Source organism: Pithys albifrons, chromosome 7 (assembly GCF_047495875.1).
Source record: "Pithys albifrons albifrons isolate INPA30051 chromosome 7, PitAlb_v1, whole genome shotgun sequence".
NCBI classification, from domain to species: domain Eukaryota; kingdom Metazoa; phylum Chordata; class Aves; order Passeriformes; family Thamnophilidae; genus Pithys; species Pithys albifrons.
Genome location: NC_092464.1, coordinates 10,547,340 through 10,562,296, shown reverse-complemented (window position 1 = coordinate 10,562,296; position 14,957 = coordinate 10,547,340). Strand labels below are relative to the sequence as shown.

General features: G+C 37.9%; 1 protein-coding gene across 2 annotated transcripts in view; it reads left to right on the top strand.

The window, feature by feature from the left end:
* The window catches only part of ESYT2 (extended synaptotagmin 2), a 79,590-nt gene that overhangs the window by 56,574 nt on the left and 8,059 nt on the right, over positions 1-14,957 (top strand). Inside the window, exons 11-18 of one of the 2 annotated variants that reach the window (XM_071561423.1) lie at positions 110-158; positions 808-897; positions 1,458-1,553; positions 8,403-8,465; positions 10,381-10,455; positions 11,963-12,049; positions 12,880-13,029; positions 14,047-14,435. In XM_071561423.1, coding sequence (XP_071417524.1) covers positions 110-158; positions 808-897; positions 1,458-1,553; positions 8,403-8,465; positions 10,381-10,455; positions 11,963-12,049; positions 12,880-13,029; positions 14,047-14,435 — 999 coding nt within the window. The remainder of the gene's footprint in view (positions 1-109; positions 159-807; positions 898-1,457; positions 1,554-8,402; positions 8,466-10,380; positions 10,456-11,962; positions 12,050-12,879; positions 13,030-14,046; positions 14,436-14,957) is intronic. The other variant, XM_071561424.1, reaches the window with a different exon arrangement.

Below are 14,957 nucleotides of genomic sequence, written 5' to 3'. Positions count from 1 at the left end.
TTGATCTCAGTGGAAGCCTTGATACTCAGCAAGCACAGGGTGGGCTTTGAGTTCTGTATTAGACCTTCTGCTTCTTGGCTAAAATACCCATTTTCTCCCTTTTTTCTAGTTTGATGATAGATTTAATTGAAGTTGAAAAGGAACGTCTTCTAGATGAGGTAAGTTCAGGATGTTTTGGTTAAAGACCCATATGTTGTGTATGTAGTTGTTCTTGAGTTATTTTTTCTTGGGTATAGTTCTTGTATGTACAAAACCAACCTTAATGGTATAGAAATAGATCCACAATGATCCCTACAGTGGTCTAAGGAATAACTGAATTGGTGAAATCTCAAAAATAATGCTATTCCATGCCCGTCTGGGGGTTTTAAACTTGCCACTGTGAAAATGCAAAAAATAGTAACTTGTATTTGGTGAGAGGTTTTTCTTTCAAGAGAATAGTTAATTGCCCAGTTTGACTATTATTAGATTGAGCAGACTAATTTTTTTCCTGTATGTAAGAGGGTTTTTTTATAGCAGTGTTAATGCAGGGTTTGTATTCCAAGAACATCTTTGCAGAATTTAAAGAATTCTCTTGGTATTTTAAACATGCTTTTACTGTATAATATACAGTTAGTTTTGTCTGGCTGTTTTTGTTTTTCTATGTTGTAATATTTTGTATGAATTTCAAACAATTAATCAGACTTTTTCAGTTCATGCAGAGTTCAGCTCTAAGAGATTTCTCATGTTTCCTAAAGGTCCTGAAGAACCAATTGCAATCATTATTTGTTTGGTGTCAGATTATTTCACATTACTTTGCTTAATTTTCAGTGGTTTACTTTGGATGAAGTGTCCAAAGGAAAGTTGCATTTAAAACTGGAATGGCTCACATTGATGCCAACTGCTGACAATCTAGACAAGGTATTAAATGAGCACATGACTTTTATTCTAACCTTAATTGTAGTGGGGTGTTGGGTTGGGTTTTGTGTGGTTTATTTTTTGGGGGTTTTTTTTGGGTTTTTTTTGTTGAGTACATAAGTAATTTAATTCCCTAGCTGTTATGAATTTGGGTAAATCTGTAACCTTATTCCAACCTGTCTGTCTTTAGAAATCTCAAACCATTCATAAATGTCCATTTACTATTGTGGCATAGGATTTTAAAATGCGTTTGTCATTCTCTTTTCTCTTAATGCTGCTGTTTGAGAATAGCAGCTAACATTTCATTAGCCTGGGATGTAAAACTGGATATGATATTACAATCTGTCCAATCTAAAAAAAAAAAAAATAAGGGAAATGGGATGGAAATTTCCATAAAAGTGGTTTTGAAATATCTATATGGGTCTTGAAAACTTACTTTTTCTGTTTCATGGGGTGAATTTGTGAATGTTTGCATTTTGGAAGATGTTTTTAAAATACTTTTCAGCAATGGAGAGAAATAACAGTCCTTGATTTCAGCAAGGCTTACACTGTGTTTGTTTTAGGTGCTGACCAGCATTAGAGCTGACAAAGACCAAGCCAATGATGGGCTTTCATCTGCATTGCTGATCCTGTACTTGGACTCAGCCAGAAACCTGCCTGTAAGTTACACTCTGGTGGGCACCCTTTGGTCCTGGCTCTCTCTTGCCCACTCCAGCATGTCCTGCTCTGTAGTCTGACACACTGCTTTACTAACTCACATCATGCCATGGATTCTGTAATTTCCCTCCTTTCAAAATGTGTAATGTAAGGTCCACTTTTTTAGTAGTACAGTATTATAGGTATGTATTTAATAAAACCTTACTCTTTAATCAGTGTGGTTTTTATTCAAAGAATGCTCCTTTCCTGGACTTGAAAGGCTGCATGTTTTGTTACACAGCATTTTCCATAAATAGTGTGGGATTAGCATAAGGAATTTTAAGGAACTGACTGGGAGAAGACCCACTTTTTGGGGTCAGGCAAAGTTGCTTGCTCTGGCTTAGGGTATTGCTGGACATTTGAAGGTACTGAAGTCTTCATCATGAAATGAATACTGTGCAGTGCAGTTGATGTTACAGTGGCAGAGCACTTGCACAAGATTTCTATCAGATTGTTGTTTGGAGGATTGTTTATATGCAAAAAAATTTTAAAAAATTATTCTGTCCTGTTATCCTATGGGACTGTGAAATAGCTTGTTTTGGAACTGATTTCTTGTTGGTAAAGTACTGTTCTGGTTGTAAATTATAGCAGTGTCAAAGTAAACCCTACCATAAATAGATATGTGAAGCTTACCATTGAGTTTTGCTGGTTTTCAGCATTGGTGTTACATGAGAAGTTGTAGAAGTGATGACTAAAATACTAACCATGGAATATAGTTTTCAAGCCTTGGATTTTTTTGCATGCATTTTGCAAATTTATCTGCTGGATTTTAAGTTAAAATGCTGTATCAGTGTTAAAAAATGAAACCTTAGTAGCCCAAACAATTTATATCACTGACTAGTGATGTCGTGGTTGTTCCAGGGTGTATAGAGCAGAGTTTGTAAGTAGTATTTCTAAGCTATTTTAAAAGGTAGAAAGACTCATTTGGAATAGATCCCTGCATTATTTTTTTAACCTCACTGTATTGAATTCTGGTTAACTCTGCAATGCAGCAAAAAAAGGAACAGAATTACTCCAGGACAGAGTAAGCAGTAATAGGATGGAATTATGGTGTGTTGAGCATCCGTTTCAGAATATTGCAACACCCAGAATCCGAATACTGCAACACCCAGAAAAAGTGTCTGCCATCTGTTTTGTGCACTAGATCTAATTGAACCAATATCTGTATTTTCTTGTTCTACCACTGAATAAACAAATGTAATACATTTGTTAAAATACACTAAAGCCTCTTACTTAAAATAAGTGATTTAAAGTTCTCTCATCCACAATTTCCAGTCTTTTCCATACAATTTTGCCTCCCTCTATTAGATTAACTTCTCCTGCAAATACTGAGAGACTTTGTCATAAGTCAAATTTTTTTCCCTTCCTGTTTTTGACAAACATTCTGTAACATTTTCTCCCTCCTTTAGGAAGGTTAGGTTGGAAGTCTTGAGTTCTACCTGCCTTTGAGGACAATATTTTAATCTGAGTACTTCTAATTAGTAGATCTCTAAATTCCAAGGCACAGAAGGGGGAAATTCCTTTCACAAAGCTGGCCAGTTAGGAAATTTGAGAGCAGGATCCCAAATTTCTTATTGCTGCATCTAATGTTCTGTCTAAGTACAAGATTGCCTGGGGGGGTTGAGAATGATGATCATAATGTGGGACCTGTTCAACCCTCTGATTTTTCCCTTGCTCTACCAGCTCAGAAAAGCAGTTGCTACAACTGACTCAGAATTTAACTTCAAGTAATTTCTTTCCAGTATTATAAAGCATATAATAGAAGATAGCATGGAGCACTTGAAAATTCCATGTACAAGTTTACAACAATAAAATAATATGATACTGTGTTAAAATAAAGTTTTCCAAAACCAGGTACAAAAAGGTTCACAGCCAGGTTGGGGAAAGTACGATGGAAAAACACCTTCATGCAGGAGAACAGGAAATATTCTTGTACATTCTGTACAGACAATGTCATGGAGCTGCTACACAAACTGGAGTGAATTACAGTAAATACAGCTTTTATATGTCCATAGGATTCTAATATGGAACAACCTTTACAAGACACGAAAGTCTGCTGGTTTCTCACGTTTTGTTCATGTTCAGTGATAGGGATTGTGCAGAGTAAGAGCAAAAATCACTCTCTTGAATTGCTTATATTCATGGGGAAGAGAAAATTCAATGAAAGTGAAGAGTTAAAATGACACTGACCCATATTAATAGTTTGGAAGACTTTTTTGCACAACTTTAATGTTACAGCTGAAATGTTTTCTAGATGAATAAGTACTTTTTATTACCTTGAAAACTGCCTTAAGTTAATGCTTATCACTGGTACATTTTAGATCATGTCTTCAACCTTGTTTTGTTTGAGTTACAGTGTTGAGTCACCCCAACACAGGCATTTCTTTTGCACAGGTGTATCAGAATAGTGGGTTTTTGAGACACTGGAATGGATTATCTGAAAAAAAAATAGAAACAATCTAGGAGGCTGGTCTCTAAGTTTTCTTAGTTGGACCTGCCATATAAATATGAACTACCAGGAGTGAACTTGGAAAGTGGGTTAATATATTTGAATAATTAATAAAAAATAAAATTCAAAAAACATTTCACATTGCTGTGCTACAGAAAGTCATTTAACAGATGAAACTGTTTTTAATGACAAATATTTACTTTTTGTTATCTGCTGTTTTCTCTGGAATCCTTTGACTGTTTTCCTTAACTTTTTTGTGTAGTAAAGCTGCTTATGCATTCATTCTGCCACAATCCCATCACTCTGCTTTCTCCTTCCATTTCCATCTTCCTAAGAGTATCTACGAGGGAAACTTTGGGTGTGGATACTTAAAAGAGAGGAGAGCATCGGGACTAGTCTTTTGTGAAAACACTACCTCACTCTATAGAGCACTATTTGTGAGTTCTCTGGTATTGTTTGTATTGTCCCTTTTCTCTGCCAGAGTGTGGATTAGTGCGACTAAAGCCACTCACTCTAGTGGAATGAGAGCATGCAATTTGTTTTCCTGCATGGTTTCAACAAGTGTGCATTGTTTTTGTGCTATTTTTATTGCATTTTAAAGGCTACTTAAATTTCATTGATCAGCATATCATTGGGTAAGTAATTAACCTTTTATGATAAAAACCCAAGATAACTTTGTTGTAAAAACTCTTACATTTAACTTAAATTACTGATTCATTTAGAAAGAAAATGCATACTGTACTAGCACATTGTGTGCTGGTGAATTGTTGGCTTTTATTATAAAGAAACCAAGCTAATAAATACTGCAGCCAGCATCCCTGTAGTTTCTTTAAAAGGTGATGCATTCAATGTTTGTAAGAACTTGCAACCTCTCCACCCTAGTTCAAGTGTTGCTTTAAAAATGGGTGTAGTTTTTTCTGCTCCCCGAACTATTAATTCCCTTGTAAATTCTATTTCACTCCATGATCCTCCTTGTTTTGCAAGTTCCCAAGCTCCTTTTCTTTTTTTCAAATTAGACTGTAGACAGGAAAATCCAGGCTAGCGTCAACCACCAAGTAATATTTTTTGCTTGAATTTAATATTATGAAATTATTACAAACCGATGACCCTCTAAACACCTTACCATTAAATCTGTAAACACAACCTTGGTATCTTCAAAAAGACTGAGAATCTGTTCAGAATAAGAACTCTTTGCCAGAGGGAGGTGGGTATGCCTTTGTAGACTGTGCAGATAAATTTGTTACTGGCTGGCTACATCATAATCCCTGATTTAAAAACACCTTTCCCACTGCTCCACCTCCCCTCCCTGCACCCTCAAATCACAGTAAAACCCTTTCCTGTGGCCCTTTCCCTCAGTTTTGTGTAGAAGTAAAAGTACCTAAAAGGTTACTTCCATTATCAAATCTTGTTAAAAATTAATAAGAAATGCAGTTCATAAACTGTGGTTCAGTCATCTTGGTGTTAAAAATGATAAGTATTTCCTCTTTCTTTTAGTTTTACAAATACCAGATACATCTTAATTATTAAGAGTGTAGCCGTGATACTTTTTGTTGATCTCAGAATCTTTGCATTAGTACATGTCTATATAGAACAACAATACTTAGAAATTGGACAAAACTTTGCCAATCCCTGACCTGATTTGTGAATCAAAGGGGAACAGCAGCAACCACGTGAAGAAAGCTGGGTCTGGATTTGCCTCAGCAGCGCTGGGAACTGCCTGGTCCTCCAGGCACAGGTGCTGCTCTGGCAGCAGGAGGCTGAGGGTTCTGGCTGCAGGCTGGGAGAAAGGACAGGATGCAGCAGCCCCGGGATAACAAACAGCTTCAGCAGTCCCAAACTGCTGTTCTCAGGGCATCTCTGCACACACGGCATTGTGCAAACATTCACACCAACAAGTTCAGTGTCTACTTAGCATGGAACAGAGTTTACAGGGGAGAGAAGTGTTCAGAGTTAAAAACGGGAGCTCACTTTATATAGGGAGAGAAAAATCCCAAGTGCTCCCTGTTCCTTTTTAGATAGTTGGACTGCTGCAAAGCTACAAAGGGCCTAAGCTCTGCCAGGGGAGGTTTAGGTTGGATATCAGAAAGAAGTTCTTAGAGAGAGAGTGGTCAGGCATTGGAATGGCCTGCCCAGGGAGGTGGTGGATTCTCCAACCCTGGAGGTTTTTAAGGTGAGACTGGACGTGGCACTGAGTGCCATGATCTGGCAATCAAGGTGGGGTTGGATTAAGGGTTGGAATTGATGATCTCAGAGGTCTCTTCCAACCCAACTGATTCTACATTTGTGACACCAAATTCAGACATATGCCCATCTAGATCTGATTTATCTGAAGTTAAGGAGTATGAATAGTGTTCTGGGTATAATTTCTGAAAGTTGCACTAATTTTATGATGATTAATAACAATTTTGGTGTCTATATAACATAAAAATTATTCATATTTTAAATTAGCACCTACCGATCAGTGACTGTCTTCTGGTTAATCAGTTGAGGATGCACTCGTAGGTTTAGAAACTTCTAAAGCTCTGTGTTAACTCCAAGCAAATTAGGAGTTGTACTCCAAAGCATATTGATTAGGAGCTGGCTTAATAACAAGCCAGTTTGTTGTATAATTTATGGGTTTGTTACTAGGATTTACTGCCAATGTCCCTGGCTGTCCCTGGTGTGTCAGCTGTCAGTGCAGTTCTTAGATACCCATCCTCGTTTCCTGCAACTGCAGAGACACTCAGAGCCATAGCAACACTATTTTGTCACCCAAGGCAAGACTTCCCTTGGCTTTTTATATTGAACCCTCCCATTCCTTCTCCCAGTCTCCTTCCTCCCAGCCTTTCAAGCCACCATCCTCATGGACCTGCAGCTCCTTCCCTTGAAACCTGAAGTCTGGCTTAAGCTTATTTGCTCCAGCTGATGTCCCTCTTGGCCTATCCTTGCTGTGATTCCAGAGGAACTGAGATGTGTTTAACATCCAGGAATCATTGGTTGCCTGCTTTTAAAACTGATCACTTAGGTTTGGTTTTGACTTTTAAAATTCTTTGAAATAGTAATGTAGGGGGAAAGGGATATGTGTTGAACATGCAGGTGCAAATGTGAAGGAAAAATGCCCAGTAAGTTGAGGGGCAGTTTAAAATTCCAAACTGCTTCCCTGTAGAGGACACTCATTGCATCCTTATAAATGTGGGATGGAAGTAGTTGTGTGAAGGACAGCCCTGGTTCTCCCCAGTTTAATAATCATATTGTACGTTCATTCTGAAATAGAAATTTTCAAACAGGATGCCAGGAATCTTGTTGAATATATTGGCCAACTTGAGGATATGACACCCCAAAAGAAAATGTAAAAAAACATTTCTGCAGAAAGATTAAATCTCTCTTCAAATTTTAGTCACTTGGATTTTCATTTCAGAAAGGCATTTCTTTCAGCAGAGCATTAATAATATCGTGCTGTTCATAAACTAGCATGTTTTAAAAGGCCATGCAATTTTTTTATTGCCACACACTACAGCTTCTAAAGCAGAATTCTCTTGAAACAAAAATGTGGGCTTAAATAAAAAGCCGGCCATAAGTATACTAACTTCAAGTCTGTTTTATTGCAAAATCTTACTTTCTGAAATTATTTCTTAAGAGTTGAATGCAAATTTTCTGTGACATTATTGTACTTTACATGTGTCACTTAAAGAACTATATATTATTTTAAAATATATTTAAAATTTCCTTAATTAATTGAAAGTAGTCAGAGGTTTTTGTCCTGCTGAGTGAGTTCCAATTCCTGTTGTTGGTGTATTTGCATTTGAGTAAAGCAGTAGATCTTCATTCTAGTCAGCTTGGGATGTTTGCATGATTTGTCTGAAGAGGCTTAAACAGCTATGACTTTTGTAATGATCCAAGTCCCTATCAATGCTCTAGGTGTTGTAATTTCTCCCAGAAAGGGACTCCTTCATGTAATTACTTGACTTGTCATCAGAGAAGCTTCTGTGTTGTGGGAATATGCTTAATCACATTTTAAAAAGGTTCATTCAGAAGGCAGTTCTGAGGGCATCAGGCATTAAATAAAACCTATTTTGTGAATTATCTTTATTATAGTAAAAAAAATAAGGGAAATAGAAGCAGACTAAAAGTGGGTATATTACTTTTAAAGCAGAATATAAACATTCAGAGGAGAAGAGGAAAAATCCAGTTTTGTCAGCCATTATTGTTATTGTGGTGGTGTCCTTCATCATTTTGTTTGAAAGATGTTGGGTTTGTTTTAGATGATTTCTTTTTTTCCCTGCTTTGTCCTACGTTGTCATGTCATAATGAATTAACCTTGTGAAATTGCTTCATTGCATGACTTATTAACCCTTCCTATGTTCATTCTCTCCTGACTTAAAAGAATAATCCGTTAGAATTTAACCCTGATGGCTTGAAGAAGGCTGCTGTTCAGAAAGCCCTGAAGGTAAAACTAATATAGTTGTCCATTTAAGGTCACAAAAGTAGTAGGAAATGCACAAATGCCTACAACACTTCCCTTCAGACTCTGGGAGGAATTTCTGTTGCCAGATATATATTTAGTGCAATTCCATTTTACTTAAATTTGATTTCAGGGTGCTGTCAAGACACTGGTAAAGCACTGTTTCTGTGGTAATTTGAACTTTAGATGAGTTCAGTGAGCATAGACTGCTTTAGAAGGCTGGGAGGAGAAGTCATGCTGAGAGCTAATTTGTAGCAGTAACTAAAGAATAAAGCTGACATGAAAGCTAAGACATCTTCTACATGCTGAGTGGTGCTTTATCAGTCAACTCTGAAGGACTGTGTTGAAATAATCTTGTTCCTGCTGGATGTTTTCAGAAGCTTTTACATCTAAATGAATTTTGATAGCAAGCTTTTTGATAGGCAAACTTGGAAGGCATAAGCCAAATTCTCAGCTGGGGAAACCTGGGTAAGGGGCAGTCTTTAAATGACTCAACAATCAGTCTGTCAGTGGCAGGTGTTAGAGGGGCATTACATGTGTGTGTGCATATTGCTACCTATTCAGCATGAATTAAAATGATTTATATTTGCATACCAGCATAAGCAACAGGGTCTTTCTGTCAACTCCAGTAGTTCCATCATTTTATGAAGAAAAGAGAGTTTCAGGCACTGTTTTATGGACAAAGAAAAAAATGAAATATATCACCTACTATTTTAAAACACCATCAGCTGCAGTGTAATCTGACTTCCTTTCTGTTCTATAAACCTTTGTATTCTGTTTTTCTTGAGAGCTAAACATTTTTTATTAGAAATAATTTTAAAAAGCGGCATTCATCCAAGAAAGGAGTGCTTTCTTACCGGCTTCATTGCTAAAGGACAGCAAGGTTACAGCAGCATGTCACATTCAAGTCGAGTAATAATAGTGAAAGTATGATGTCCAAAATGTAAGCTCAGATCCAAAAAATGTCTAAACTATGCACTTTGTTAGTTCAGAAGTAAAAAATATTTAAATCATTTGGTTGTAATTGTGACCTTACATGCATTAAGTAGATTTTAACTAACTTCCTGTTGCCATACCTGATCTGAACATTTCCTACAGGGTAGAACTCAAAGTACATTATTAACCATGTATCCTACATTTTCTAGGCCTTTTAAACTGCATTAACACCTGCCTGAGATGATTAACTTTCATGTCTAAATTTTATTTTGACTTAAATTTTTGTTAGGTTAAATTGAAATTTGTGAAAGAAATGTAGTTGGGAATGTTCCTTTGCATATATAATTTGTTTCTAAACTGATGTTTATTTTCACAGTTTGATGTAGTACTATACAGCTGGTGAGCAAGGCTCAGATATGGCAGATGGTTGATTCTCTAATAAAGAGCATTTGGTAAACTGTAGAAATATCCCTCAGGTACATTATAATGCATCTTCTTTCTCCCCAGACTTAAAAGGAAGGAATATCAGTGTTCTGGTATCACATCCAATTTAATAGTACTACAGCAATGTAAAGCAATGTATAGAAAGTTCTTGAGTTTGTGCTTTCTTCATATCTCCCATCTGCATGAAATACTCATTTTGCCGTTTTGACTATGCTTCATTAGCTTTGGGGATTGTAATGCTCATTAAAAGATAAGAATTTGCACCTTACCAGTTTCATTCAGAGAAAATGGAAGGGAGCATTTTGCTTCAGCATTTTGCTTCAGCATATTCAGGGCAGTTCGATGCCTTCATGTTGGTCTGTTCACCAGTTATTAGCCAGTCTGCCATACAAGCTGGTTGAATAAAATACTAAAAATAAGAGATGCATATAATCTGTATTGTTAAGATTCAGTCATTAGTTTCAGAGGAGAGAGGTTTCACTGTATTCTGAAGGCAAAGTTTTTGCTTTTTCTTTACCAGTCAGGAAAGAAAATAAACAGCAATCCCAACCCACTCGTTTTGCTGTCAGTTGGACACAAGGCACAGGAAAGTAAGGTGAGTTCCTATTCTTTATACTTGGCTCTATCTTCAAATACTTGGTGGTTCTGTGGGCTTGGCGTTTGGCTGTCAGGCCATCGAGCACACACACTGCACTGTTACCACCAGCACTGAAACTGCCAACAAGCAGCCCAAGATTGAATGGTGCTTGCTCAGTGTAAACTGTCTGTAAGTAGAGGTGGGATCTTTAGTCATTTGGAGGAGTCCTTCCACAGTGTTCCCTTCTAGAAAACATGGGAGTAGCTGCAGCTCTGTCCTGGGTTTTAGGCGTAGGGCTAAATTTAGGCTTTAGCTTTTAGAGCAGGGTTTAGATTATCAGCTGACACGAGCTGGGCCAGGCCAGCTGACAGCTGACTTCTGCTGGCCAGAGGGATTCCATAACATATTCCAATGTCATCTCAAATACAAATACAGTGGCAGAGAAAGTGCTTGTCTTTTTGATCATGGCTGTGGTAGTGGCAGGAGCTGCTGCCATTCTGAGTTAGGTCTGGCACCACCTCACTGCTGTGTTATCTACAGGAAAGTAAAATGTTTATTCTTAGTTTTCAATCTGCTTGAGGCTGTCCCTTGGGAGGTTGAGTTCTCTTGGGTGATTTTGTAGCCGGAATAGTGACATTTGTGTTTGGAAAGGTTCAGTTTTCTGTTGAATGGAGAGGTAAAAGGACAATTTGTTATATCCAACTTTGTGGGTGTGTGTTATATTGTTGTCTACTTTTCATTTTCCCTTTTTCATGTAAATATATAACTAGTTAAGTTTAAGTCTTGGAGGTTTTTTCCTCACTTTTCTAGGTGGGAGGAAGGAGCTTTATTACTTTGTTTATACTTGGGATTTTGACAAGTATTCAAACAAAAACAAGATCTCAGTGAGAACCTTGTGTGCAGACCAGAGACAGCTTTGAGTTGTCAGAAGGCACCATCCATGTCCCATTCCTCACTGAGGGGCCTGTAACAGTTGCCAGTCATGAGATTGATCTTGGTGGTGATCCCTCTGTTTCTGACAGGCATTCAGCATTCCTGTTGTCCTGTCCATAACAAACCTCTCTGCATTCAGACAGCTGATGAAAATAAATGGCAGCAGCAAAGGGGTTCTTAGATAGGTAGATATGCAATATGGGTGTGACTTTTTTTTTTAAGTAGAAGTGTCAGTGAGCCACAGGGAGAGGACGTCTAATTAGGCTTTGTGACATGAAGAAGCCAAAAGAAGATCTTATGTACAGTCTTAGTTTTGATATGCACTAGAGAACAGAGATAATAATCCAAGTCCTTTGCTCCTGGAGATAGCTTTTCGAATGAGCACTGTGAAGTTCATTCTACTACATGTCCTTGTGTAATTTTATGTGTGATATTATATATGCTGTGGGTGGGTAGATCCCACTGGCCTTTGTTTAAATATGTCAAGTTTCAGACATAAGTTTTGCAAGGCCACAATGAAAAATGTACTCAACTCTTGACACCAACTTCAAACTGTTTTATAATCTGAGTGCTTCCTGTTCTCTGACTTCAGATTCGATACAAGACCAATGAACCAGTATGGGAGGAAAACTTCACTTTCTTTGTACACAATCCCAAAAGACAAGATCTTGAAGTGGAGGTATGTTGTCTTTCTCTCTTTAGATGCCTTTCTTTCCTAAGACATCGCAGTAGTAACATTCAGACAGGCTGTTATGAAATGAGACTGGATATGTTGTGAACACGATTAAAATCATACTTAGGGTGTTTTTTTAAGACCAGGCTATAAAATGTTTATTTCCATTTACCACTAAAAAAGAGGAAGACTATAACCAGGCTCTCACTAGAAGAACATAGTTAATGGTTGTCTTCTCTAAAAAAGAAAACCCCCAAAAACCCCAGGTAAATTATGGATCCCTGTTTTGAACTAGCAGTCCTAATTGCTAGCAGGCATTGCTGTTACATGTGGCTGATTTGTTTGTTCTCTTATACCAAGGAAATACTTGTTTTATCCAAATACTGTATCCTTTTACACTGCTGACGTGTCATTTACATAGCTGAAAGAGATTGAAGTGTAAATGAGGGCTGTCTTAGTTACTTTTCCTCTATCAGTTGTGGGAATTCATTTTCACACAGAGTTTGGAAACCATGTAGTTCTTTTGATTGTGGATCAGGGAGATGTAGATGTGATGGTTAGTTCTCTGTCTTGCTTTTGCTGTGGAAGGTAGGACTGAAGAAACTAGGCATTGAGTGTATTTGCTTTTATCTTCTTCAGTGTAATCTTAAAATCAAGGAAATTTGGTTTGAGAACAAACTACAATGTCATTTGGATTTTTTGTTTTTCAAATGAAAATACCATTTACAGATGATGCCAAATTACTTGGGTTTTCTGTTTCTTTGGATTTTTTGTTTTTTAAATTAAAATACCATTTGCAGATGATGCAAAATGACTTGGCTTTTGTGTTCCTTCAGGTGAGGGATGAACAACACCAGTGTTCTTTGGGGAACTTCAAGCTGCCTCTAAGCCAGTTGCTGGAGAGTGAAGACTTAACTATGCATCAGCGGTTCCACTTGAGCAACTCTGGTCCAAACAGCACTATAAACATGAAGATTGCACTCAGGGTACTCTAAAACTTTTCCCATTGTAAATATCTGAATATTTAAGGCTGTAAATATCTAAGTATGTAAGGCTGTTGTGACTCCTGGTCTGTCTGCTTTTTGAAGAAGACAGTACATTGTCTTTGATGTGACATGCCAGGTGTCCTTAGTTGTTGCAGTGCTATGGGTACACAAAGATAAGCTTTAATTTCAATACATTCTGTTTCAAAAACAGAGAATGCTTCAAACGAAACAGTGTCAGCTGCATTAACTAAGACTGAGGTTCCCTGTGGGTTTAGATTCAGAAATCAAATTTTGAATCTGAATTCTTTCAAATCTCTTATGACTCAGGAGGCTAGAGAGCAGAAATCATCTTTATCTAGGAAAGGTCTTGAGGGTTTAAAAGAGAGGTTTATAAAGAAAGGAAGTATCTTCATAGTACTGGAAAAATTCAAATCATCTTTCAAGCACACTGGAGTTTTGAGAACAAAACTTGCATACTTGAAAGTTAATTTTCTTTTTCTCCAGCTAAATTCTTAGATTTAATAAAGTAGTATATCTATTTGCAAACACTGTAAAACTTATTCTTTCTTTTCTAAAGCACTCTGTTGCTTACACTACTAAATTAAAATAACCTTTAAAAGAGAAATGAGGACAATGAGTGAGAAGAAATTGTGATGTAAGATTAAATTTCAGAAAACTAGAAGAAAAAATAGAATCACTTTCCAGATTGCTAGAGCTACAAAGGAAATAGTATTTGCATCAGAAGCACATAGAAGCACATATGGGAAGGCAATAATGAGGAGAATAATTCTAAATGAATGAAGAATTTCACACTGTTTCAAAGTTACTGCAGTTGCCACGAAGAAGGTGGAGCTGTGTTATGCCTTGCAAAAACATTTCCTCTTGTAGAGTGAATAAATGTATTTTGGTTCTGAACTTTACAACTTGTCACCAAGCAGCACTCATGTAGAAACAAATTTGTTCCTGTTTTTTATATTACAGGATAGTAAGATTATATTCATTTTTTTCTGTGTCTAGGTCCTTTCTCTTGAAAAGCAAGCAAGATCTCCAGATCATCAACACTCAGCCCAAGTAAAAAGGCCATCTGTGTCCAAAGATGCCAGAAAATCCTCTTTTAAGCCTCAGGTTCCTGTCTCCCCAACACCTGATTCCAGCAAGCCTGCTCCAGCCTCGCCAGTGACTGACAGTGATAAAAAGACTGATGCAGCTGACAGAAGCCAGCCTGGCAGTGCCAGCCCGCAGTGGGCAGCAGAGCTCAGCCGCAGCTCTTCCAGCCTCCAGGCCTCCACCTTCTCCTGCTCTCCCAGCCACCTGTCGGTGAAGGAGCCCACGCCCAGCATCGCCTCCGACATCTCACTGCCCATCGCCACGCAGGAGCTGCGCCAGAGGCTGCGCCAGTTGGAGAAGTACGGCCTGGCACTGGGCTTGGCACACCTGAGCTGGTGTGCAACACATGGCACCAGTGCAGCCAAAGGAGGGGGGCTTAGTTCACACTGCAGTCATGTTTTATACTGCTCAGTCATTGGGACTTTTTTGCTTCTTCCCAGTACCTCAGACAGATTTTGTAATTAGAAGTTAATTTGCCATGGCCATGCTCATCTGAAAGATAAAGTCTGCCTTGTTCTCATATCTGCACTCTCTAGTTCCATGGCAATAGTTACCTGTTTCATCACTGAATCCTATTAGGATTAATTAAGCCCATTAAGGTGAATATAGCTGGTCTTTTATAATTACTCAGAGGGATAGTTGACTACAAAGAATGTTAAATGGATAGTCAGTTACGTTCAGTCAGTGAGGATTGCTGCAGCCAAGCTTCCTTCAATTCCTACTGGGGTTTTTTTGTACTTGCCTCACTGGGCACCTATACATACTAAGTACAGTCAGCTGAGCAGGAGTTTGCTCTCAGTGGGAGACTGACAGCCATTCAC